At 37.1% G+C, this 24,567-nt stretch overlaps 3 protein-coding genes, 1 long non-coding RNA gene and 1 pseudogene across 5 annotated transcripts; 3 read left to right on the top strand and 2 right to left on the bottom strand.

Annotated features, from left to right (window-relative positions):
• The first annotated feature begins 9,691 nt into the window (after positions 1–9,691).
• On the top strand, positions 9,692–11,340 carry LOC126624627 (uncharacterized). Its single transcript, XM_050293702.1, has 2 exons — positions 9,692–9,966; positions 10,739–11,340. Exons 1-2 carry the CDS (start codon positions 9,844–9,846, stop codon positions 11,021–11,023), a joined length of 408 nt encoding a protein of 135 aa, XP_050149659.1. The 5' UTR covers positions 9,692–9,843; the 3' UTR covers positions 11,024–11,340.
• Positions 11,341–13,493: 2,153 nt separating this feature from the next.
• LOC126623137 (uncharacterized) lies at positions 13,494–15,688 on the bottom strand. The gene is made up of 2 exons (XM_050291923.1): positions 15,546–15,688; positions 13,494–14,133 (listed from the first exon to the last, which is right to left on the bottom strand). Exon 2 carries the CDS (start codon positions 14,089–14,091, stop codon positions 13,621–13,623), a length of 471 nt encoding a protein of 156 aa, XP_050147880.1. The 5' UTR covers positions 14,092–14,133; positions 15,546–15,688; the 3' UTR covers positions 13,494–13,620.
• A 1,207-nt stretch (positions 15,689–16,895) lies between these two features.
• LOC126623136 (uncharacterized) lies at positions 16,896–19,824 on the top strand. Its single transcript, XR_007623642.1, has 2 exons — positions 16,896–16,942; positions 19,765–19,824. It is a non-coding gene; the product is annotated as an uncharacterized LOC126623136 (long non-coding RNA).
• LOC126623135 (uncharacterized) lies at positions 17,958–21,583 on the bottom strand. Of its 2 annotated transcripts, XM_050291921.1 has the most exons (9): positions 21,244–21,583; positions 20,915–21,071; positions 20,583–20,668; positions 20,310–20,422; positions 20,028–20,093; positions 19,409–19,518; positions 19,232–19,297; positions 19,013–19,088; positions 18,566–18,707 (listed from the first exon to the last, which is right to left on the bottom strand). In XM_050291921.1, the coding sequence occupies exons 1-8, from the start codon at positions 21,336–21,338 to the stop codon at positions 19,056–19,058; spliced, it is 726 nt and encodes a 241-aa protein (XP_050147878.1). In that variant the 5' UTR covers positions 21,339–21,583; the 3' UTR covers positions 18,566–18,707; positions 19,013–19,055. The 2 variants fall into 2 exon arrangements, with proteins under 2 accessions (XP_050147877.1, XP_050147878.1); XM_050291920.1 differs by lacking the exon at positions 19,013–19,088 and having other exon boundaries at positions 17,958–18,707; positions 21,244–21,570.
• Positions 21,584–21,661: 78 nt separating this feature from the next.
• On the top strand, positions 21,662–24,500 carry LOC126623112 (uncharacterized; annotated as a pseudogene).
• Positions 24,501–24,567: the final 67 nt, after the last annotated feature.

Genomic DNA, 24,567 nt, shown 5'->3' with positions numbered 1-24,567 from the left:
AGACAGAAGTACATGAAAGCAAAGAAATCTCCATAAATTATGCATGTACTAATGAATTGTGGGATCGGAATGAAATAATCATTGACGATATGTTTGCATTCGCAGTAGCCACTGAAATCATATTAAGTGATGATATTGAGCCCCGCTCTATTGATGAATGCAAACAAAGACAAGATTGGCCTAAGTGGAAAGATGCAATCCAGGCAGAATTAAATTCCTTGGAAAGGCGAAGTGTTTTTGGACCAGTAGTCCAAACCCCAACTGATGTAAACCCCGTAGGTTACAAATGGGTATTTACAAGGAAACGCAATGAGAAAAACGAGATTGCTAGATACAAAGCACGACTCGTTACACAAGGCTTTTCACAAAGACCTGGAATTGATTATGAGGAGACATACTCTCCTGTAATGGACACAATTACGTTCCGTTACTTAATAAGTTTGGTGATTTCAGAAAAACTTGACATGCGCCTTATGGATGTCATCACCGCGTATCTATATGGGGAATTAGATACTGACATATATATGAAAGTCCCAGAATGACTTAAGTTGCCTGAAGCAACAAACAAGCCACAGGGTATGTACTCAATCAAGTTAAGGAGATCACTATATGGGCTGAAACAATCTGGGCGAATGTGGTATAATCGTCTCAGTGAGTATTTGATTAAAGAAAGATATATCAACAATGTCATCTGCCCTTGTGTGTTCATTAAGAAATCCAACTCTGGATTTGCTATAGTGGCAGTATATGTTGATGATATGAACTTAGTTGGGACTCCTGAAGAGCTCCATAAAACTGCTGAATATCTGAAAAGCGAATTTGAAATGAAAGACCTTGGGAAAACCAAATATTGTCTAGGCCTGCAGATCGAGCATTGTGTTAGTGGAATTTTGGTCCATCAATCAGCTTATATTGAAAAAATATTGAAGCGATTTGGCATGGACAAGGCTTATCCACTTAGCACCCCAATGGTCGTTCGTTCTTTAGACATTAAGAAAGATCCATTCCGTCCAAAGGAAGATGATGAACTGGTCCTTGGTCCAGAAGTACCATATTTGAGCGTAATAGGTGCTTTATTGTATTTAGCACAATGTACTAGACCAGATATAGCTTTTTCAGTTAACTTGTTAGCCAGGTACAGCTCTGCTCCAACAATTCGTCATTGGAAGGGAGTCAAAGATGTTCTACGATACCTTCGTGGGACAACAGATATGAGTCTCTTCTACTCAGACAAGCCCACAAATGAACAAATCCTTGTTGGATACGCAGATGCTGGTTTTCTCTCCGATCCGCATAAAGCCCGCTCACAAAATGGATATGTGTTCACTAATGGAGATACTGCAATTTCATGGCGATCAACGAAGCAAACGTTAGTTGCAACATCTTCCAATCATTCGGAAATAATTGCTCTACATGAAGCAAGTCGTGAATGCTCTTGGTTAAGATCAATGATCCATCACATCCGGAATTCATGTGGTCTACCTTCAAAGACAGACACTCCAACTGTCATCCATGAAGATAATGCAACCTGTGTCGCCCAGATGAAGGAAGGATTTATCAAAGGTGATAAGACTAAACACATATCTCCAAGATTTTTCAGCGCACATGAACTTCAGAAGGCTAAAGTTATTGAAGTCAGACAAATCCGTTCCAATGAAAATTTAGCAGACTTGTTCACCAAATCTCTACCAAAGTGCATATTTCAGAAGCTGGTGCAGGGAATCGGATTACGTCGGCTTACAAATTTGAAGAATGCAGAATCAGGGGGAGATCCAATTCAGGGGGAGCATCCATGATACATGCATGTTGTACTCTTTTTCCTTCGCTTAGGATTTTTCCCACTGGGTTTTTCCTATCAAGGTTTTAACGAGGCAACATAAGCATGCTCAACACCATCCGGATAAAGTTGTACTCTTTTTCCTTCGCTATGTTTTTTTTCCCACAGGGTTTTTCCAAGCAAGGTTTTAATGAGGCAACTGATGTTGATATGTGGGCATCCAAGGGGGAGTGTTGTAAATAGTATAATATGTATGCCCACATGCATACAGTGAACATGTCATATGTTTAACAGTGTTTTTGTTTGTTTCCATGGTGATGCTCTATAAATAGAGCTTTACAAATGTTCAACAAAGCAGAGAGAAAAGGAAGAGAAAAATATCTAATAGTAATAATATACATTACTTCCTCTGCAACAGCTTGTGTTGGTATAATACTCTACAACTGCTTCGTTCCTGTCCCGAATAAAGGTTATCTCTCTATAACTTTTACATTTTTATAACATCAATGCATTTTTCCTACTCGTTCTCAACCTCAAAAATCCAAACACAATACTTTCGTAAATAACCGTCTTTTGGCTAACGTAGAGTACACAAATTTCTGCCTTGAATTGAAAATTCAAAACTGGCCCTTTAGAGTGCGTTTGTGGCACCAGATTGTCTCAGACTGAATTAGCTTTAGGGACTAAGCTGGACTGGCTTAAACTAGACTAAGCTGGACTAGCTTAGTGAAGCGTTTGGTGCAGTGTCAGACTAAGAAGCAGGATAATGAAAACAATACTATCACCAGTTTGGTGTTTTCTCAGACTAGGACTACATTATTGTTTTATTTTAATTAAAGATATTATTAAAATTAATAATATAGGATGAGAGTGAGACTCAATAAAAATACAAAAACCGAATTTTCTTGCCAACGAAAGAAACATACATTATTCAAAAGTAGCATTGGTCCAAACTTGATGCATCTAGTAGAGCAACGAAACCCTAATCATGCATCTAGTAGAGCAACGAAACAAAGAACCGAGAGATTAAACGAATCAGCTAATTTGTAGGGGTATTCTACTATGGGATGCCAATGTTGGCAAAGGAGCCAAAGGTGCTATCACATGAACTCAGTCACAAGACAACGACACAGTTTGAATTCAGAGTATTTCTAAAACTAGAAGACCACCATCGGCAAAGTACCAAGTAGCTATATTTTTCTAATCATATGGAGTATCCGTAGAGAAAGATAAATATAGATGTATAATGATAGTAGCTTAGAAAGATGTAAATGCAACTGTTTTTCATACATATCCAATATAATACAAACTTTCCGTAAAACATGGGAAGAAAGATGACATGGTCGTATTGACAATGACGAAAATAAGAATCTACAACGACGAAACAAATTCAAGTGAATATGCACCCAACATATTGAAATTTCGATGGAAAAACAAGAAAAGGACAAGAACCTAGCCTGGAGAGTATGAACAAGTATTCATGGCAGACAATACAAGCAAAAGAGATACCTTTCCGACTTGATATTCAGAATTCATCCGACTTAAATCACATTGATCATGCAAGCGAGGCTAAATCAGCAGCTGCAACAATTCCAAAGTATAGGAACAGAGGCACTACTGATGGTTAGCTTGTAAAATTTATCATTAACATAATAAAAAACAAAGGTTGGTAACAATATATGTTGATCAGGTCAGAATCGTCAGAAGCAGTGTTACTATAATTGCAGAAAGCTAATCAAAATTGCACCCTCTAGAGAAAACAACTATTGTTGGAGAATCATTCTTCTATGGAGAACAACGCATTACATGGATCAGTATAAATGTGATCCAGTTGCAATCAATCATCTCTAATCTTCTTGAGAAGTTTGGAAGCCCAACTTCAGACATGTCGCTTCAGCGTATAACCAACAACAATTCCAGCAACAAAGCAAAGTGTACAAAGCTTTGAGCATGTCCACAGTAAACCACTTGCCTGCAAGTAGACATTGTAAAAATTGCTAGTTTAGTGTAAAAAAACAGAAGACATCTGCAAAAAGAATTTGGAAATTCGATGTATTCTCAAGCAGCATTACCCTATCAACCAATGTTTTCTGAAGAACTACCCAAAGAACTAGGAAATTTGGTGTCTTCTGAAGAAGCACTGCAAAAAGAATTTGGAAAGTCAATGTCTTCTCAAGCAGCATACCCGATCAACCGATGTCTTTTGAAGAAGCACTCCTAAATGAACTTAGAAAACCAATGTTTACTGAAGAAGCACTTCTGAGAAAACTTGGAACATCAATGTCTTCTGGAGAAGCATTACCAAAAGAACTAGGAACACCGATGACTACTTATGGCTCACTTGGAACTGATTCAACAGAGAAGCAGAATTGTTGATGAATCAAGTCACTACTTTCTTTACTTCTTTTTGTTAGCAAGAACCCTTACCATTTGTTTCTGTGACTGGGACTGAATAAGAAACCGCTATGTAATTGTAAATATGGCTTCAGCACTTGGTTGACTGCCTCTCTTTATTTACAACGTATTTGCTCACCTTGAGCAGGCTTTTTTTGCGATTTTTATCTATATATAAATTAATAGCACAATAACCAGCAATCACTTTTAATGAGTTGAAACATACCAACCCAAATGGTCCATCAATCCTGGCCAATTCTTTAAACAGTGGTTTCACTTGCAAATTTCAGCACAAAATTAAACTACAAACTCTTTCTGTGAAAAGTTTGCACCAACCAAATCCAGTCATCACTATGATCATCAAATGGCATCAACAAATCATGCAAACTAATTCATGTGATGGGATACGCTCTCAGCAATACATTTACAATTATCCTATTCAAATGGACTTCAGCAGCCATGAGAAACTGCAAATCAAGAAATGATTTTATGCAGAGTTGCAACATAGCTAGTCAAATGCATATATCAATTAAATCTCATCCAAGAGAAACACCAACAAAAACCTAATAGCAAAAACAAACACAACAAATCAATGGAAACATAATTAGGATATACCTCACACAAGAAAAAAGAAACAAGTCTCATATTGCTTAACATAAGCGATCTTATTGCACATAAGGGATGCCAAAGATAGAAAGAGAATCATTTTTTATTTACATCATTATCTCTCTTTTTTTATTATGGGTGTTACCTATTAGTTCATCAATGCGTCCCCTCTTGTATCAATATTTTTCCATATAGGATTTTGATCCTTCCTTTGTGGTACTTGTATTCTTCACTATCTTCTTTTCAATGACCTAAATTATCATCACATTGATCTTCTCAGTCTCCCTTTTCACTCCTACGACGACCTTTTATGACTTTGGCTAAACCTCATTATAACAAGCATACATAAGAACAAACTCATGCTCAAGTAATGCATCAACCTCAACTATTTAAAAAAACACACAAAAATCGATTATGGAAAATCATTGAAAGCTAAACCCAACAAAACCCAAGCCTCTAGAACCCTAAACCATGATTGCGGAAATCATTGAGCAAAAAAATCCTATAATTTGAGATTTCAAAGACAATTCACAAATCCAAGCCCTCAAATCCTACAATTTCTAGCATTGTTGCTTTTTTAATTTTCTAATCATAAAAAATATATATATAAATTCGCATATCGACCTCAAATACGATAGCCTGCAACAAATACAACAATCTATTATACATGTTTTTTGCACACAAAAAACAAAATTCATAAAACAAGCATCACCGAATAAAACCCATAAAACAAAATCAACAACAAACAACACAAACACAAGATACTAACAAATACTGAGATGATCATATATTGGAGCAAATTGTAGTTAAAAAATAGGGATTAAATTTAATAGTGAGAAATTTACAGAAATGCCTGACGACAATCGAAGTTCCATGTTTGCCCAACTGAACCGAAATCTCGTACCCGATTTTTGATGCTCTTCTCATCAGCAAAGCCATAGCAACTCCATTGTTCTCTCTTTTTATCTCTTTGATAGACGTTTCTAACTTTTCTGGGAAAGGAAATACGACGAAGCTCAATTGGGATATGGGAAGGGAAGGAAGGCGAAGTGGGGAAGGGTGAAGCGAAGCGGAGATGGGGCAAAGCGAGGAAGGGTGAAGGGAAGTAGAGATGGAGCAAAGCAGGGACTAGCAGTCCGTTCCTTTTCGGGATGTCTCGCTAAGACCCCCTAGCGAGCGTTTTTGTCGGAGCAAGTGAGACTTAGTCTCATTAAACCTAGTCTCTGTCGAGAACAAACATGGGACTAGACTAACTCTTAGTCCTGTCCAATCCAGTACACTTTAGTGAGGGCAAACAAACACCCTTTTAATATAAAAAGTCTCTCTGGTACTGTGCTGAACTTGTAGATTGACACTCAAACTCTTGAAAGGTGACATGGCAGGCTTAGAAGTCTCATGCAACAACAGTTGGACATTGTGTGAGAACCATATATGAGGGGTGTAGACATTGAAATTTCGGTGGCATAAATGTTAGCCATTGCATTAAGATTACATTTGTAAACATTGAAATTTTGGTGAAATAAATGTTGACCATTGTATTAAAATTACAACCTTCATTCACTTCACCTACATCATACACTAAGTTCACCTACAACATCCACCAAGTTTCACCTACAAACATCCACCAAGTTTCACCTACAACATCCACCAAAATTCACCTACAACATCCACCAAAACAAATGGATGGTGGTGATTCGTTCCCAAAGCCTATAAATAGGCTCCTCCATCAAAGAATCAAGAAACCAATTCACAAATACATTTCTCTACTCCCAAAATGGAAGAGAATACTCCCCACACATCCAAAATCCTTGAAGCTTTGAAACTCTAAAGCTTTCAAGCATCCAACCTCCCAAATTCAAGCAAATCACGAAGGATCAAGAAAGCCCTCTTCGTTCTTCGTCAAATCCTCCTTCAAGATCAAGCCCCAACGGCCCTTGAAGAAATTCCTCCTCCAAGATCAAGCCCCAACGGCCCTTGAAGAACTTCCACCAATTCAAGATCAAGCCCCGACAGCCCTTGAAGAAAGCACCATCGTTCATCATCCGTTCATCCAAGATCAAGCCCCGACGGCCCTTGGATCAACAAACATCAACAAATACACACATTCAACCGTTCTTCAAGATCAAGCCCAAAAGCCCTTGAAGATCCGTTCATCACCGTTATTCAAGATCAAGCCTTAACGACCCTTGAAGAAACACTCATCATCAAGATTAAACCCCAACGGCTCCTTGAAGATCCGCTCAAATCCACCTTCAAAGATCAAGCCCACGGCCCCTTGAAGAAACTTCCAACAGTTCATCCAAGATCAAGCCTCGACGGCCCTTGGATCAACGAAACATCCACAAATCAACACCTTACGGAGATCGAATCAGATGATCAAATTTGAGAGAGATTGTAACCCAAAATCATCAAACACAAATATTATTTTGTGCACGTTGTTCTTGTCTCTTTCGTTTCAGGAATTTTCCGTGTTCACAAGGGGATCGGGCCAATTTCCAATGAGAGTTCGAAGATGCAGAACACATGGGTCCTTACATAGCACATGTGGCTCACCACGTACCAAGCCGAGGGAATGAGATCCTTTATGGATCATTTCTACCAAATTCATCAAATCAATCAATTTAGATCCTTGAAATTTAATTCAACGGCTAAAGTTATTATAATTTTTAAAAGGGTCATCTGTTTTTAACCGTTGGATAAAATTTAAGAGTCCAAATTGATTTATTGGGTAGATTTGGTTCTACGGATCCCTTTCCCAAGCGGAGAATCATGCCAACCGACACGTGTCCATTCCGTACAACACAACTGCCAGTAGTCAGTGCCCATTATATATGAACAACGGCTTCTCTATTTCTTTATCAATTTTTCGTATAGGCGAAAACAGTTATGTAACAGGTGACGTCACTATAACACCAATGAAACTATATTCCATTAAATAGGTAAATCACGTTACTATTTCACTCCAATTTAAATATGAACAATTCTTGGCTACTCAAATAATGAGTAGAAATTCCTACTCAAAATTGTTTTTTGTTACTTTATAGAATTTCGATTTTGTAATTAGAACTGTTCATATTATAAATCACCTTGTAAAGATCCTATCTACAAAAAATCAATTAAAGGTAAGGTCGTTTAGTCATTGAACTGTATAGAAAACAAATGAACGAAATTGATAAAAGTATTATAAATAGTCTATGTATTTACTAAAATAAATTTATTAAACGATCTTAGTTTTAATTAATTTTTTGTTGAGATGATAATATGAACGATTTTGATCATAAATACAAAATTTTGTAATTCAAATACTAAGAGTTTTGAGTAAGAATTTTTACTCATATTTAAGTAGTCAAATAATATTCTTTAAATATTTGAATCTTTTATGTACTAATATACTTTATAATTAGAGGTGAACTTACATATCACTCGTACAATGATTGTGTCGTACCTGCTCCGAAACTTACATGTCCACTTTTATCTACATAATATTTGTATTAACATCTCGAAATAGGATAAGGGTTGGCTGCCCTCCACTTCTGGTGTTTATCTTGTGCTTTTTTGTTTTGTGTGGTTACGGTTAAGTCATATTAATATTTTACATTATTTTTTTTATACATATAATAAGATAAAAATGAATAGTAATATAAAATATTGACGTGACTTAACTGTGACCACACAAACAGATAGGCACAGGACACCGAAAGTAAAGGGCAAACAATGTTTGTCCCTCGAAATATTACAATGACAGTTGTATTTGTGTCGACCGCTTGCTTTTACAGGAAAGAGAGATATGCCACGTAATTTGCACCCATAAAAATTTCTTATACCCCCTTCCAAAGTAACGCCTTATTTTCCAAGTATGTTTGTTTTTTTGTTGTTAATGTAAAGAAGAGGGAAGAAGAAGGATTCATACCCCCGTTGTTCAGCCACATAGAGGATCTAAAAACTTGAGGTTTTGTATTCGAAATTTGTCGTTGATGTGAAAGTCAGATTTGTGGTTAGGAAAATGCTGAAATGCCTCTGTGAGTCTTCCAACTCCTGAAAAGAGTGAATAACCGTGGTTTAGTACCAGTTGTTATTTTTTTAAATAAAATAAAATAAAATACCTTAACTAAATGAGTTTGTTCGGCTATTTTAACAAAAAGTTTAGTAAAAACTCACCAAATTCAAATTCAATATTTAGTTACACATTACATTTTTTATACACATGTACTAAATGTTTCTTTTTGTGTATCATCCGATTGAAACAAACAGATAAAAATAAAAGTAATTCTTACTTCACTATCCTCATATATTGTGGAATTTCATTTTTCATAACTAAATTTATTTTATTTTATTTTCATACCAAAAGTTTTATTTTTGTGTCACTTTCATTCTGTCCTCAACATTTTTGTCAATTATTCTATCCTTAACATTTTTGTCAATTGTTCAATTAACAAATTATGTGGGAAGATGACTCGCCAACTTTGTGCATCGCGGCTTATTGATTTGGCCATATTATGCCAAGTGGACTCAATTAAATAATAAAATATAATTAATAAATAAAATGATGAGCGTTACTATCACTTAAAAATAGTGAGAAAACTCTAATAATTAATTGTTTTATATGTTCATATGGGCCTATAGTTTCATGTTTTTGCATAATCTTTGTCTAATAACATATCACGTTATCAATTAATTGAGTTCTAAACAGAAATAAAAGAATAAAAATATCACAAAATTTAAAGTTTAAATATAAAAAGAGAATGAAAAAATTTTAAATATAAAATTTTACGAAACTTTACAATAGTAAATTAAGAATTATTTTAAAAACAAACAGCGGTATATACGAGAATCCCAAAAAGAAAATGTAAATATTTTCTCACCATGAACTCTATATATTAAAATAATAAAATACCGTGAGTCGCCTGACGAGGAGTAATTGCAGAGAGGGCAGAGAGCTTAGCTGTCTCGCTCTCCGTCTTATCTTTCCTGCTCCCTCCCTCTTTAAATCCCTTCCCTTTCCGTGTGATCACTCTCCATATTTCCCTTTGTTTCTAGAGAGAGAGAAAGAGAGAGATAGAGAAAAGATGACTGGTTTTGCAGAAGGAGAAAATGTCACCCTTGATCTTCTCAAGAACAAAATGGCTGAGTTTGCCAAAGCGAGAAACTGGGATCAGTTCCACAGCCCCAGAAACCTTCTCCTAGCTCTGGTTTGTTCATCTTTCCAACCCCATAAATATTTCTTCTGCTTTTTTTATTTTGGTTGATAATTTCTCATGCCATTTTTCATGTCCATTAACTGTTTGATATGTGTTTGTTTAATAATTTGGGTAATCCATGAAATGGGGAGAAACCAAATTAATAAAAATTTGATTGGTTTGCTATTTTTGTTCATTTTTTTTTCATATTTTTGCATTCACTTTCATCATGGGATTGTGAAAGATTTGACCAAATTTAACCACAGCTGACTCACTGTATTTTGGTTTTTGCATATTTGATAATAAACAAATTGGGGTTTTGTGGTTTCTGGCTTATTTTTTCTATTTTGCACGCGCTTCTTGCCTTCAAGTCGGTTCTTATTTTTGTTTGTTTCCAATTCCTTTTCACTCTCTTATCAAAACCCAAATTCAGTTTTTCTTAAAGTTTGTGACACCCAAATTAAGTTTTTCTTAAAGTTTGTGACTTTGTTCGTATTAGAGCAATATTCTAATTAATCTAATCAATCTAATCTACTTAGGAGAAAGGAAATTCGAACTTGTTAAGCGGTGAGTGCGAAATGTTCAAATTTGACTTTCTATGCAATTTGGAAAGAGATGTTTTCTATTTTTCGTTTTTGTCATGTCAAAATCTTCAAGTGCCCCACTTTTCTATGTTACCCTTTTCCCAAAAGTGCTTATTGGCCTTATACTTTTTGTTCAAACAACCAGAAGGATGTTGTTCATAAATTGATGCAAAGGTCTGGCCTTTTTGATGAAATCTCAGGTGTGCGAAGTGGGAGAGCTGTCTGAGATATTTCAATGGAAAGGGGAGGTTCCAAAGGGGCTGCCAGATTGGAAAGAGGACGAAAAGCAGCACCTGGGGGAAGAGCTTTCTGATGTGCTGCTTTATCTGGTCAGGCTCTCTGACATTTGTGGTGTTGATCTTGGCAAAGCTGCCCTGCGCAAGGTCGAACTCAATGCCATTAAGTATCCTGTTTCACAGAAACAGAGCCAAACAACCACAACCACTGCCACTGCCACCAATGAGAAAATTGCACAGATGGGTTAATTTTCTGAGTGAAATTTTCTTGGCTTCCAAACACCAACCAAAAGTTTTACTTTTGCCGAGCTGTCAATACTATATTTGGTGTGTTTTGGGGGGAGTGTGTGGGGTTGGGGCTTAGGATAGGGAGCTTATTTAGGGATGGTTTCCAACCTTTCATTGCATGAGTCAGAGATTTTGTGTATCGATTCTCAGATATTTTCTTACTGTTTTGGCAGTACTGGTTCACTGAAGGGAATCTCTCTGACAAATCTGATATATATGTTTGATGGTATTGTGTATATTTTCCTTCATAACATATGCTAGAATTTCCTGTTTATCCATCTTTTTCCCTTCTGGACACTCTTTGTCTATTTGATTTGTTTGTATTTATTCAATTTGAAGACGAAAGATGAATAGTTAAAAAAGAAAATGAATTAACGTGCGAAAATCACCTTCACGCAAGTGCAATGGTCAAATCTATTGATGGGATTTTACCTACTTTTTAAATAGTTCCATGCCTTGGACACTGGAAGTTGTTCACAAGTTACGTGGTATTTTCTCCAACAGGATCCATTTTTGAGGATTGTGGGAATCTGTGAATCGTGTCTATTTATAGAACATTGTACAGTCAGTTTTTGTACTTAATTTTAAATAAAAATATTTAAAATAATTTTTAACGGCACAATACACGATGAACGAACATGATTGTTGGATTCTTGGGATTCTCACAAAATGGATCCTCGCACGATGAATAAATAGGATTGACGGATTTTTGAGATCCTCACAAAAAAGATCGATCCGGGTTCGTATTTCCTAATGAAGTTATTCCTGTTGACAGGGTAATGAGTTGTTAAAATTCTGATTTACTTTATGTCCGTCCGATCAGACAATTCAACAACACAGTTAGTAACTCGAATTTGAAAAATTCATCGAATTGATTCCTATTTGAATGTGTTGTATTTACGATTTTGTATTACGTTGCCGTACAATTCAGCAATAACGGGATATTGTATCGTGATCAATCGAACTAGGTGAACTAGGAATATGAAGCATGTTGTTGTAATTAACTTGGCTAAATTCAGTTCGATAAAACAACGAAAACGTGAATCAATTAGAAAAATATAACAGCGTGACTTGAGAAACGGTGAAAGTGCAGCATGGATAGCTGAGAGCATGATACAAGTCATATATGGATATAGACATATGGTAAAGCCTAAACTGAAAGAAGCAGCTCAAGTGAAGTGAATGTTGCTCAACGCAAGAAATCAACGAGGTTTAATGCAGACACTTATAGCCGACGCTTATTTGGCCACTAGATTTGATCCAACGTAAACTATCACTCAGTTTAAGCAATTAGTGAAATTTAGCAGTCAAATATATGTTGCTATTGAGTGTATGTAAGTACTTAAGAGAAATTGGACCAAACTTTGGCACCTCCTTTCCCTTTCACCGACTGTGTTATCACAATCACAGGTACTTCAACCTCAAGGTAGTTGGGCGTATGGAAATTATTGGTCAACATTCACAAAAGAAGAGTGATTGTATGGCATACATCACACATCCAGCAGCGAAACGTGGGTTAGAGTAATTGTGCATCATAAATCGTTGTCACGACCCTAGAGTCAATATTGGTAAAGGTACGAAAAATAGATCTCTTGGAGAAATTTTTAAAGTAATTACTCAAAACAACAAATCACCTGTTGGGCGTCTAAAATATTGGATATAAGAGGGTAGTTGTATAAAATAATCGTGTGTGTTTCTTTTTTTCTTTTACTCAACAGAGGAAAGATCGACTTTAGACATCTTTCAATATTGAGCATGTCCAAGGGAGTTAGCAAATTATCTTCTAAAAGTGTCCTTTGTTTACCTATGTGACACTTATATGCTACTCTAATTTTTTTTTCTTTTTTTTTACTCCAACTCGCTCTTCAACCAACTCTTCAGATCTTATTCTTCATCTTAAAATATAATCTAAAGTATGCCTAATTTTTGTGGGGTTCGGTTTTATTTTACTAATGCTTTATTAAACAATACTTTCTATTAAAATATACCGTGGGACTCGATTTGTTATGTTGAAGAAGTAGCAATTGACCTTGTAAATACACAAAATCAGTTGTTACTTAATTTGCTAATTAAATTGCTACCTCCACTGAAGATGCTTTTTTCCTACTTGGAGTAGCGAATTAATTTTTCTACTCAATTGCTACCACCCCATAAATTGCTCCTGAAAGAAAAAGTATAGTAAGACTAAGAGCTAATCCATTAGAATTGTCCATTGCCATTGGTGAATCCTAAGGAGATATGGGCTTCAAGTTCTGCTTTACTTCTTTAGGACCATGCCAATAATTTATTCCACACAGCTCCAAAATATTTGGATTGGGCTTTCCCGATAAATGAGCTTTTGGACTACTTTTTGTAAATCAAGAGTATATCCTAGACATTTCTGTTGTATGAGCAAGGGCATGGGAACTTGCAATGGAACAGACACGCTGTCTTAGCCAGTCGAATTAAACACTTTTTTATGTTTGAAAGTGGACACATTGAATTGTTTCTTCCTATGTAAATTTACAAGAAAAAGAAAAAGAATCAACTTGACACAAACATTTCACAACACAGATGTTCTAGCCTCTTTTTGAATGCGAGGACGATTCTTTTCCCCCAAGTGTCTGAATTATAGCTTCCAAAAGTTTGATTTCCTTATCACGCTTGGCGATCTCTTCTTGTTTGGCACGCAACTCTTCCATGTGCAGCTCAAATACCTTTGAGGTGTTCTCGAGCTCTTTTGTAACTTCTTGCGCATGCAACTCAGCAGCCTTTTCTGCTGCCTCAGCCTGTCGTTTTTCTGCCCGAGCACGAGCAGCAGCTGTAATGGCAGCATCAAGTTCTCTTTCCAAAGTTTCTACCCTTTGTTCAAGAACCTTGATGGTTCGAGCTTGTTCGGAACAAAGTGAGGCTTTGGCAAAGGTCTCTTCTTCAACAAAGACAGCCTTTTTAAGAAGTAGCTTCTGGAGTGACTCCAAATTGAAAGCCATTTCTGTCAAATTGCCTATGGCTCCGTTCCATCTTTCGCTTCCTTTGCCCTTGTCCTCCATTTTCTTTCGTTTCCACTGCTTGAAGATGATCACAGTATCCTACTGAATCATGCAATAGCAATTTAACAACAACAACAAAGCCTTTTCCCACTAAGTGGGGTCGGCTATATGAATCCTAGAACGCCATTGCGCTCGCAATAGCAATTTAAAATCAGAAAAAAATGTATTTCAAAATAACAAGCTGAAAAATCAACACAAAGGAAAAAGAACTAAGAAGAACAAAAGGGATCTTCAGTAAAAGCAAAGTCACAGTGGCACGAATGCACCACACCGATTACACACTATATTCCTAAGCTGAATTTTTTCAGCATTTATGGGAAGTTAGCCTCCTAAGTTTTGGAATTTGCTCCTATGAGCCTTCATGTCTCTTGACTCAAATACAATAACCAAATGAAGTTTCAAGACATAAGATCCGAACAAAATTTTCAGAGACAACATGACACACCTTCTTAGTCTTTTGGAGTCACCATTAGAATCAAAACATGCACATTCTGAATATTTCAAGCATGACACATCAACTTAAGCGCAACCAACAAATAAAACCGTAACCTTGGGTCAAAAATTATAGTTTGACAGAGTAATCAAATTTCACAAATTCCATAAATAAATAGATAACATGCATCCCACACAACCCAGAATACCATACTACCATTCCTACTCTTATTCATCTACCTCATTCCTACGGTTGGTCTACTCAAGGTCAGGGCTCTCCGCTTGCCTCTACTGCCCTTTCTTCCGTGTCAGAACAGAGAAAAGATGAGCAAGTACGAGAGAAGGACCACTTTTTTGTATTGGTGGGGTATTAAACTGACTGTTAACGAAAAAATCATACTGCTTTTGAGAACCAAAAGTAGCAAATTACCAGAAGCTATGTTAACGAAAAAATGGCCATCTGTTCTGCTGCCCTACCCATACATGTTTTAGGCACAAAACTACAGAATGCACAAGAACATTTGGATTTAGCACCAAACTAAACATCAAAACTGAATAATCTGCGATTCGAGGATCAAAAATTACCTACCAGCTAAACAGCCAGCTTCTCTCCAGTTTGTACATTTACAACAAACACTTACTACCACATGAATTTCATTAGAACTTTTTTGGGGCAAAACATTTTCCCATAAAGTAGCATACCCACCATTCCTACTCTTATTCAAACATTCAGCTTCCAAACCCAACACAAATCACACACAATCACAAAATTGAGATATGGGTACTTGAGAGGAAACAAATCAACCTAATGCCAAGATACAAAATCACAAAATTATCAAATAAATTGGGGTTCTGATCGGGAATTTGATTTGATTTGTTTTTTTTTTTTTTTTGGAAACGAATTTGATTTGATTTGATCCAGTAGGATTCAAACGCTGTTGAGTCATCATCAAAATTCAATACCATGAAAAAGAATCGCAGAATTACAAAATTGAGAGATGGGTTATGTTAGAAGAACTCACGCGGAAGAAGACGTTCTCCTTGAGAGGCTGGAATCAGAGTCGACGAAATACAGGATTCTCCTCCTTGTTGAGTAAGGAGAAAGGGTGAGGTTGGGGGTTTTGAGATCCAAGGGGGCGGAATTCACTTTTGGTCCCACTAATTTACTTCAGGTTCCACTTTAGTCCACGTCATTTCAGTTGTATATCTTATTTTGGAAAGGGATCCTCTCGGACCTCTTCGGATCCTTTCTTCTTAATCCACCAAATCAGTAGATCTGTGTATTTGAAAATTGATTCAACGGCTGAAGTTTTTATAACTTTTAAAGTGGGCCCTTATTTGTAGTCGTTTGATCAAATTTCAATGGTACAGATCTATTGATTTGGTGAATTAGGAGGAAGAGATCTAGAGGATCCCTTTCCTCTTATTTTAATCCATTAATTTACTAATGATTTTTAATTTATTTATAGAATTTTGTGTTTATGATCAAAATGATTCATTTTATAAGTCACTTTGTAAATATATATCTTAAAATTATAATCGTTTAATTAATCAACTGTAACAAATAAATAAACGATTTATAATATGTGGTTCTTTAAAAACATATTTTTGCTATGTCCTGAAAAAGAACAAACACTGAGCCTTGTCCTTAAATTTGCCAACCTTTACCCATTCCATGAGATTTGTTTTTTTTTTTTTTTTTTTTTAATTTTTATTTTTTATGTTAGTGTACTGTTGTGGCATACTATTTTAGTCGGTATCTTTTTCAAATGCAATTTTCGTTTTGGACAGTCATGTTTGGGTTTTATATTAGGGAATTTTAACGAAAAACTCATGGTATTGTTCATTTTAACGAAAAATCATATTTTTACACTAAATGTACTATTCACTTTACTTTTTATTTTGTCCTTATCCTTAAAACTCAAAATTTTCAATTCCTTTTAATAAAATATCTTTTTCATTGAAAGAAAAAAAAAACAATGTAAAACTGTATGCATTTTATATCTACATAAAATAGTCCGCAGGAGAAATGTACAATCCCTAAAATCGAGCAAGTTTTGGAATAAATCAACCGATGAGCTAGTTATAACTGGACATTAAACTCACCATTCACGAAATCAAATTTAAAACCTCATATTTACAAATAAAGAAATATCACTCAATCATAATACTAATAGAAATTCCCCAAGTCTTTAGAACATCCTTGTGTGCAAAGAAAAACATGTACCGATCCCTCTCAGGCGCATGCCGCATAAAGCTGATTACAACTACCGGCCTGCATGTTGTACTCAAATCAAATCATTGATCTAAGCCATCTTTCTGATCAAGAGATTTCAGAACATTTTCATGCCGCATGTCGAAGAGGCGGACAGATCAATAAAGGTCGTACCCAGTGCACAAGGCTCCCGCTTTACGCAGGGTCTAGGAGAGGTGAATGTCGGCTAGCCTTACCCCCATTTATGGAGAGGCTGCTCCCAAGTCTCGAACCCGAGACCTACCGCTCATGGGTGAAGGCACTTGCCATCGCACCAAGTGCGACCTCTTGCGGACAGATCAATAATCTAGTTAATTAAAGTTGCCTTCATAAACTTAAAACCAGATATGTGAAGGGTAGATTTGTGAGCAAAAAAGATGTTTAATCTCCACCTCGACGAGTGAAACTTACTTGCAACGTGTTTATACGTGATAAGTAAGACATGAACAATTGGACTACAAACTTGTGATGTAACACGTCTCACTACAAGTTCAATAAAGGGATTGTGTTTTGATCATAAGCTGACTGTCTTTTGATCAGAAAGCGTTCCTCTGATCATGCTTACCATAACCCTAAACATAATTAGAATAAAGTTCCTTCTAAGCTACACTTGTTTATTCCACACTGGCATCAGGCCATCAAAAATCATGATTGCTGCCATCATGACTAATCATCATTGTTAACACCATCATTTCATCTTTAATCCACACTATATATGTAATTAGGAATGAGCATCACAAAATCACTAAGCTTAAAATTACATAACAACAATAGGGATGTTGAGGAGGGGTAGTGTCACCATATCTATGTTGTCAAATGCCACTGTGTTGGTCGGCTGGTGCCGGCCACGGAGGCAGCTGAGAAGACGGAGAGGCTGCACCATGTGGCTAGGGAACAAGCGCCGACGGTTCAGCCTAGGGTCGCGGCCGGTTTTACAACTGGGGGATGTGGGCGGCTCTATTTGGATGATAAGGAAGATGTTCATGAAGATGGTGCCTAATGAAGGTTGGATAGACGCTTACAACTGGTCTCTACCGATTTTACGTCCCCAAATGTTTCCTCTTTGTTAGTTCTGCAACTTCTTTTGGCTTGTTTTTCATTTCTTGTCGAAATCTGTAAGGAGGTTCGTAACAAAACCTCTCAATTGAAAAAAAGTACTCTGTTTAAAATTGACACAAGCTAAATCAAATCAGGCTTTTAACATTAAGCGAAAATCGAGCAGATGTTACATGGAGATCTTCAAGTTTACAAGAAACTTCGCAAAAACCAACTGCAGAGAGACCAACATGTTTGACAAACATGCTAAATCTCTGATTTCAGTAAACCAGAAATTAAAATACAAGACTACAGATACAACACAAAGGATAACTATCTTGCCTAGCCAAAATAGAGGAGGGAAACCTAGCAAACGACGATGTTAGGCTGATGAGGCAGAAACGAATTTGTACAACACAAAATTATCAACCTGTGTCCATATACGAATGGAGCATGTTCTAACGATATCTGAAGTTCACTGCATGCACAACTAGCTTTTACCGAAGTACGAAAATAGGGTAGGTTGCTTGTCTAGAGAACTCTTCGGGTTAACTTTCTTCTTCGCCAGACTAGCAGACTTCTTATTCGTTACATAAGCAACTGGCTTAGAATCAGCTGAAAATTCTTCATAGTCTCGCTTTGCTTGGCCCTTAGATACACCTTCTTGAGACAATGTAGACACATTACATTTTGATTCATCTTCACATTGTTGAGTAGAGTACGGCTGTTCTGCGTCCTCTTTGCTTTCAGGTTCTTCTTTCACCATTTTTGACAAATCTTTCTTTGCAGACGTGTCATCAGAACTTGTGTCCTCTGGGTTTAATTCTTCTTTTTTGGTACCCTTCGCCGAGAAAAACTTTGTGATTGAATTATTCCCCTCGGTCTTCAACTGTATCTGCAGAAAATAATACAATCCGTAACCAGTCCTCTTAAACCTTAATGAAAAGAGGATTCCAATCTCCGAAGTGGAAACCAAGACACAATCACCAAACCATGAAAACCCGATATGCCCCAAAGAAAGCAGCGTCACTGTTTTGTCTATCAAATCATGCAACACATGATACGAAGGGGAAAATGTAATGAAAAAGCCAGTCTTTAAAACTTGGGTGGGGAATGCTACATCATGATTCTCTTGTTAGGCAAATTGTCCATGAGACCACCACCTTAACACCTTTATCTTGTCACTTCTACAAAGTTTACCTTCTATCGGAACACCAGCTAAAGGATTACGCAAGTGCAAGAATCATTTTGTCTGATTCAAGCTGGCAGTGTTTCTCTAAAAGAAAAAAGCTGGCAGTCAAAATTTCCAATTTTGCTGTGTCGTAGAGATTAAAGTGAAGATTATTGCCTTTAAGTCCCCCTTCATATTTTTCAAATATAAGCATCATGTACATTAAAGAAAACATGAAACTGCCTCACCTCATTGATGCACTCTGGCCCATCAAAAGACACCTTACCCATTGCCGATGTCACCGGGTACCATACCTGGTGAATAAAAATTTTAGCAGTCAATAAAATGTACTTTCAACGTTTCATACCCAGATCTTTGAATGGTAAATGTTATGTTTCTCCTTTCTAAATTCAACAACCACTTACCAAATCTGGACCTTCATATGGTTTAAGTAATGAATCAAAATTGGATGATGAAGAACCATCTAGCCATGTGTCAGTTGATTCTTTATCACCCAAGATAACAGGCATCCTGTCTATAATGATAAATTAACCAAAATAGTAGAGAAATGCTACTCAACTTTGGCAAAGAGTGCCACAGTAAGAATCACTGCGACAATTAACTAGTGGGAGTAAAAGGAAGGTACTTCACACAACAAGGACTAAATAGTAAATACAGAGCTGAGCCAAGAAACTGTAACTAGAAAATTACTGTGTATATGTATATGTATAAAAAAAAAAAAAGGTTGTACCCAGTGCACAAGGCTCCCGCTTTACGCAAGGTCTGGGAGAGGTGAATGTCGGCTAGCCTTACCCCCATTTATGGAGAGGCTGCTCCCAAGTCTCGAACCCGAGACCTACCGCTCATGGGCGAAGACACTTGCCATCACACTATATGTATATGTAGTAAAAATAAGAAATCACTCCAAGTTAATCACATCAGCATAAGCTAAATAGTCACGCGGTAATTCATAACGTAGAACTACCCACACATATTATGGTATTTGAAATGTAGTAAAAATCAACAAACATGAGCAGGACTCACCATGCAGCCACCCTAAAGCTGATGATGAAGAAGTTGTTATGATAGTGAATGTGTAAAGTTTCTCTCCTGAAGGATAACGTACATTGGACATATCAGCACCTAGAAACAAACTTACTTTAAACTTGACAACTACTGACAAAGAAATTTCAGATAAAGTCGGTATTGAAAACAAATTATCATCGCCTAGACCAAAACAAACACAGACATAATAGCAAAACAAATTAACAAAGGCGGTGGTCATGGGGAGGGGATTTTTCGGACAAAACAGTTGTCATTAACTACCTTCAGAGTTCTCCCAAGAATCATAAAGAGCAGCAAACAGAAGAGGCCTGCCGTCCTTGAAATGGACGTAGTAAGGCTGCTTTTTAGAACCATCTTTTTTCCATTCATAAAAACTGGAGGATGAAAATTAAAACATGAAATAAGAAACCACTTTATGATACTAATCAAACAGCAATTATGAAAGGGAAAGACACATGGAGTCCCTTCAATACAACCAACATTGAAAAAAATGTCGCAAACGATAAAAAGCATAGTAAATTGAATCATACATACCCTTCAACCGCAACAATGCAGCGGCTTTTAGGAACCAAACGACGAAAAGAAGCCTTTTCACAAATGGACTCAGACCGAGCATTAAACTGCAAAATTTAGCACAAACCAAATCATGTAATCATCCAACAAAAACTGTTTAATTTTACTATTCAGTCATAAAAAACCAATCTTTCTCGTGTCGGTCATGAAAAATTGAAACTTGAGACACATCATATAGATTGAAGTTTAAATCACCACTCATTTCCATAACATCCTTGCAAATCTCATTAAATTAATATAAACAATCTATTAATAAAAACAGTGGCTGCTAATGCTAATGCTAAAGCTATTACCATCCTGTAGAAATCGGGCTTTTCGGTTTTCTTGGTGAAACAAGGAATTAGCCCCCATTTCATACATTGAAGAACGACGCCGTCGCCATCGGCCCCGTCTTCTCTCCGAACAACAGGCAAATTCGATCCAGGCGATACATTGTACGACGGACGATACCTAATTCATATTATACACACAAAAAATTCGTCTCAATCAGTAAGAGCAAGTAATTAAAGAGACCATAAGACCTGTTTGGTTGCTAGGAAAACGAGAGAAAATTACAAAAAATAAAAATAAAATAAAATAAAATAAAAAGAGGGGAAAGAGTATTTCGTTGACGTTTGCTCACCGGTCCATGTTAACGGTGCGGACGGGGGCGTGGGTGCGGTGGCAAGCCCTAGTGACGTCATCGGCTCTGAGAGTACAGCGAGCCCTTCCACACATCTCGATACAACACTCGAAGCAACTGAACAAAGGGCGGGAAGCGAGCAAGTGCGGTGGGACTTTCTGCCCGTACAGAACTCTTGGTGACCGTTTGATTTCAACTGGCTTGAGATTCGAGTTCCTCCAGCCCCTGGTAGTTTCCTCGATTTCCAGATGTCAATGCCCTGATACTGACACGTGTACAGAACAAAAACAAAATAAGAAACAAATGCAACCGGTTCGAACCGGTTAAGCCTTCGATAAACTCGGCGGGTCTTCTAGCGGTAGCAAAACCCCCACAACAGCACACTCTACTGCACCAACTCGGAAACACTGCTTCCCAAATGCTGTCCCTCGCAAAACGACTCAAGAACTCGCCGTCATGCTTCCAGGCTAGTGCGGCCGCCGCCACCCAACTTCGCTGGGCCAGGACCGAGTCCGGGCCATCTCGGCGCCGCCACAAGTCTCCCGCCATGGCCATGCGGAAGCAAGAGCAGAAGTCCGAGTGGTGAATCGTAGACGGCGAAATCCACGAGATCGGCGATCACGTGCCTCCACGTGAGCGGTTCGTCATTCCCAGGGACAACATCCCCAACAAGCGCCGTAAGCAGCTCAGAGACCAGTTCATGCGCCGCACTCGCCTCGTCCTCAAGGAAACGGTTCGTTTTTTCTAATTCTGTGATTTTGGATTAATTAGGGTTTGTATTAATGTGTTATTACTTTATTTTGTTCACAGGAACACGAGCCTTGGTGCAAGAAATACATGGAGCTTTACCAGGAGCTTGAGGAAAATTGGGAGAGGCTGTACTGGGACGAGGGTTTTTCCAAAAAAATTGCTCAGGATCATGCGAATTATGAATCCGCCGAGGACGATGATCACGATTTCTCTCCGTATAGGTATGTCATCTTGATAAATTTCTGCAAATGCTTTTCTGTATTGCAAAAATTCGGTATCGGCAGTTATTTAATTTTGAAATTTCGTAACTTGCTTATATAAAAGTTCGAAACTTGATTAAATTCTGGACTTGTTAATGCATATGAATGTAATTATTACTCGATATTCGGATGCTGATTTTGCTCCGGTTGCTTGTGTTTCAGCAGCAAGCGGTTCCATCCTAAGCCATATAAGGTACAAATTTGATGAAATTAATTGGACTTGGTGGAATATGTTGTAGCTTTGCGGAGTATATATGATGCACCAAAACATGTGTTCTCTCGGCGCCTACACCTCACTAATGATACGTTAAGAATCATGAGTAGACAGTCCACGCCTAATATGTTGTTTAATCTTCAAAGCTGGTCCTTTGTGTTATTCTGAATTAAGTATTTCTCACTTTCTCCAATGATTTTATAACCGAAGTAAATTGGATTTTGTCATCAAGACCCTGAATGTTTTTAGAGTGTATGATGTGATACCTCTATATTCATAGTATCCCGCTATACATTGAACGGGCTTTATTTTGTTGCAGGACAACGGTTTTGGAAGTAGGCAAGGGGATACCTGGGAAAAGGTCAACCAGATTCGGGATAAATTTGAGTATGACAGAGAAAGGAGAATGAGAGAGAAAGGTTAGTTGAATGTATTTTGACAAGTTTAATGTTGTGAGCTTCTGCTTTTGTGATTTGGCTTCTGGAATAATGGCCCCTCGTACACCATTAGGTGAAGAATGTTCTTCCACCAATATCCTTGATTGTAGATTGAGCAGTGGTTTGATTATTTGGTGTTCATTCATTGGGTAGTCCAAGGTTGTATGTCTTTTGTAAATTCCTAGATTTTATAGGCTATAGAACTTCCAATATTCTGTGGACTAATGATTAAGTGCGCTACAGTTCCCATAGATTGACGTTGATTCATCCTGTTATTGTTGCCACTAGAGCTATCATTTTAAAAGGAAACATAAAATGTTAACCACGGTGAGTTTATCGCTATATTATGAACAACATTCTGTCTTTCAACCAAATTTAGATGTCAAATTTATCGCACACGAAAAACATCAATTTCAAAGCAAGTTAAAACCTATAACTGTTCAAGGTTGAAAAAAATCTCAACAAGACATGATTCTCCGTGTTCAGATCTTCTACTTTGTGACTTTAAGGTGCACATGATGCATAGAATACCATAAAAGGGAACAATGAATACCATAATTAACATTTCTATAAACTCCGGTAACCCGTTCAGCCTTAATAAGCAAAAGGGAAAAAAAAATCTCATTCATCCAAAGCTATGAATTCTTTGCTCCATCGATTCCATTCAAAGCTCTTTGGTCCATTTGAACTAGATTCTTTTATTGCAGCACTAGACAATTGAAGTAACATTTAAAGTTTCTTATGTGAGAACTTTAATTGAATTGTTGGTTTGTTAATTTTGTAGGAATTTGGATTTAAACGTTAAACCCAACACCTGGAGTTTACTGAAGAGATGACAAAACTCAAGACTATATCTGAATTTTTTTATAACAATTTTACAATCTGATTGAAAACGGAGAATCGGGATTGATCGACAGAAGTTGGGTAGTAGTGAGATTGGTTTGAATGTTGGTGAGGAGTGATTCGAAATCAAAACCAGTTTTCAAACAGCCATTTTTGTACAACTGAAAACAGAGAGCTGAATCTGAAAAATCGAGTCAAAGAGCTCTGTTATCTGCGGGAGTTGAAGCATTTCTGTTTCAGCAACCGAATCTGATTGGACTAGAAGCTGATTTCACACGCCCGAGTAGAAAAATCGGAGAGAGAAGAAGATCTCTCATCCATTAAACGAATCTGATTGGACTAGAAGCTGACTTCACGCTGCTAGTCGTCGGAGCTGATGTGGCTGTCAGCCTGTCAGCGTTCAACAACAATTGGACGGGGGTTTTGGCGCTTATGGACTACTTGAGGTTTTAGTGCACATGTCAAAGTACAATTTTTTACCCATGTATGAACAGATAGTTAACAAAAAAATCACTTTGAACTAAATTTATTAACAGAGTAGTCCGAGTTTTTTTAGCACAAGAACTATCTTCCGAATACCTTTTGACTACGTGGATCATTTATCTGATTTGGCTAAAATAAAAAATAAAAAAAGAAGTTGTTTTTAGCTAGCCGGTCGTTTAAACTTTCGAGTCAATTGAAAACGATAGAGCGCCAGAAGGCCCCGAACTCGGCAAAAATATGAAAATATCCTCTATCCGAAGAAAATGGGACAAGAATGTCCTCACAATGTACAACTAACCGAATCATGAAAAAAAAAAATAGACGACGCCAATTTGTA

This window comes from Malus sylvestris, chromosome 5 (assembly GCF_916048215.2).
Source record: "Malus sylvestris chromosome 5, drMalSylv7.2, whole genome shotgun sequence".
Lineage (NCBI taxonomy): Eukaryota > Viridiplantae > Streptophyta > Magnoliopsida > Rosales > Rosaceae > Malus > Malus sylvestris.
Note: the sequence above shows the minus strand (reverse complement) of the source record. Positions and strands in the feature narration are given on the sequence as shown.

Bases quoted from the DNA above. Each gene is read 5' to 3' on its own strand.
- LOC126624627 (XM_050293702.1), top strand. From the start codon at position 9,844: ATGACTGGTTTTGCAGAAGGAGAAAATGTCACCCTTGATCTTCTCAAG. The intron at 9,967-10,738 runs GTTTGTTCATCT...ATGAAATCTCAG, and splicing joins GAAACCTTCTCCTAGCTCTG to GTGTGCGAAGTGGGAGAGCT.
- LOC126623137 (XM_050291923.1), bottom strand. From the start codon at position 14,091: ATGGAGGACAAGGGCAAAGGAAGCGAAAGATGGAACGGAGCCATAGGC.
- LOC126623135 (XM_050291920.1), bottom strand. From the start codon at position 21,338: ATGTGTGGAAGGGCTCGCTGTACTCTCAGAGCCGATGACGTCACTAGG. The intron at 21,072-21,243 runs GTGAGCAAACGT...AATATGAATTAG, and splicing joins CGCACCGTTAACATGGACCG to GTATCGTCCGTCGTACAATG. The intron at 19,298-19,408 runs GTAAGTGGTTGT...TTTATTCACCAG, and splicing joins CATATGAAGGTCCAGATTTG to GTATGGTACCCGGTGACATC.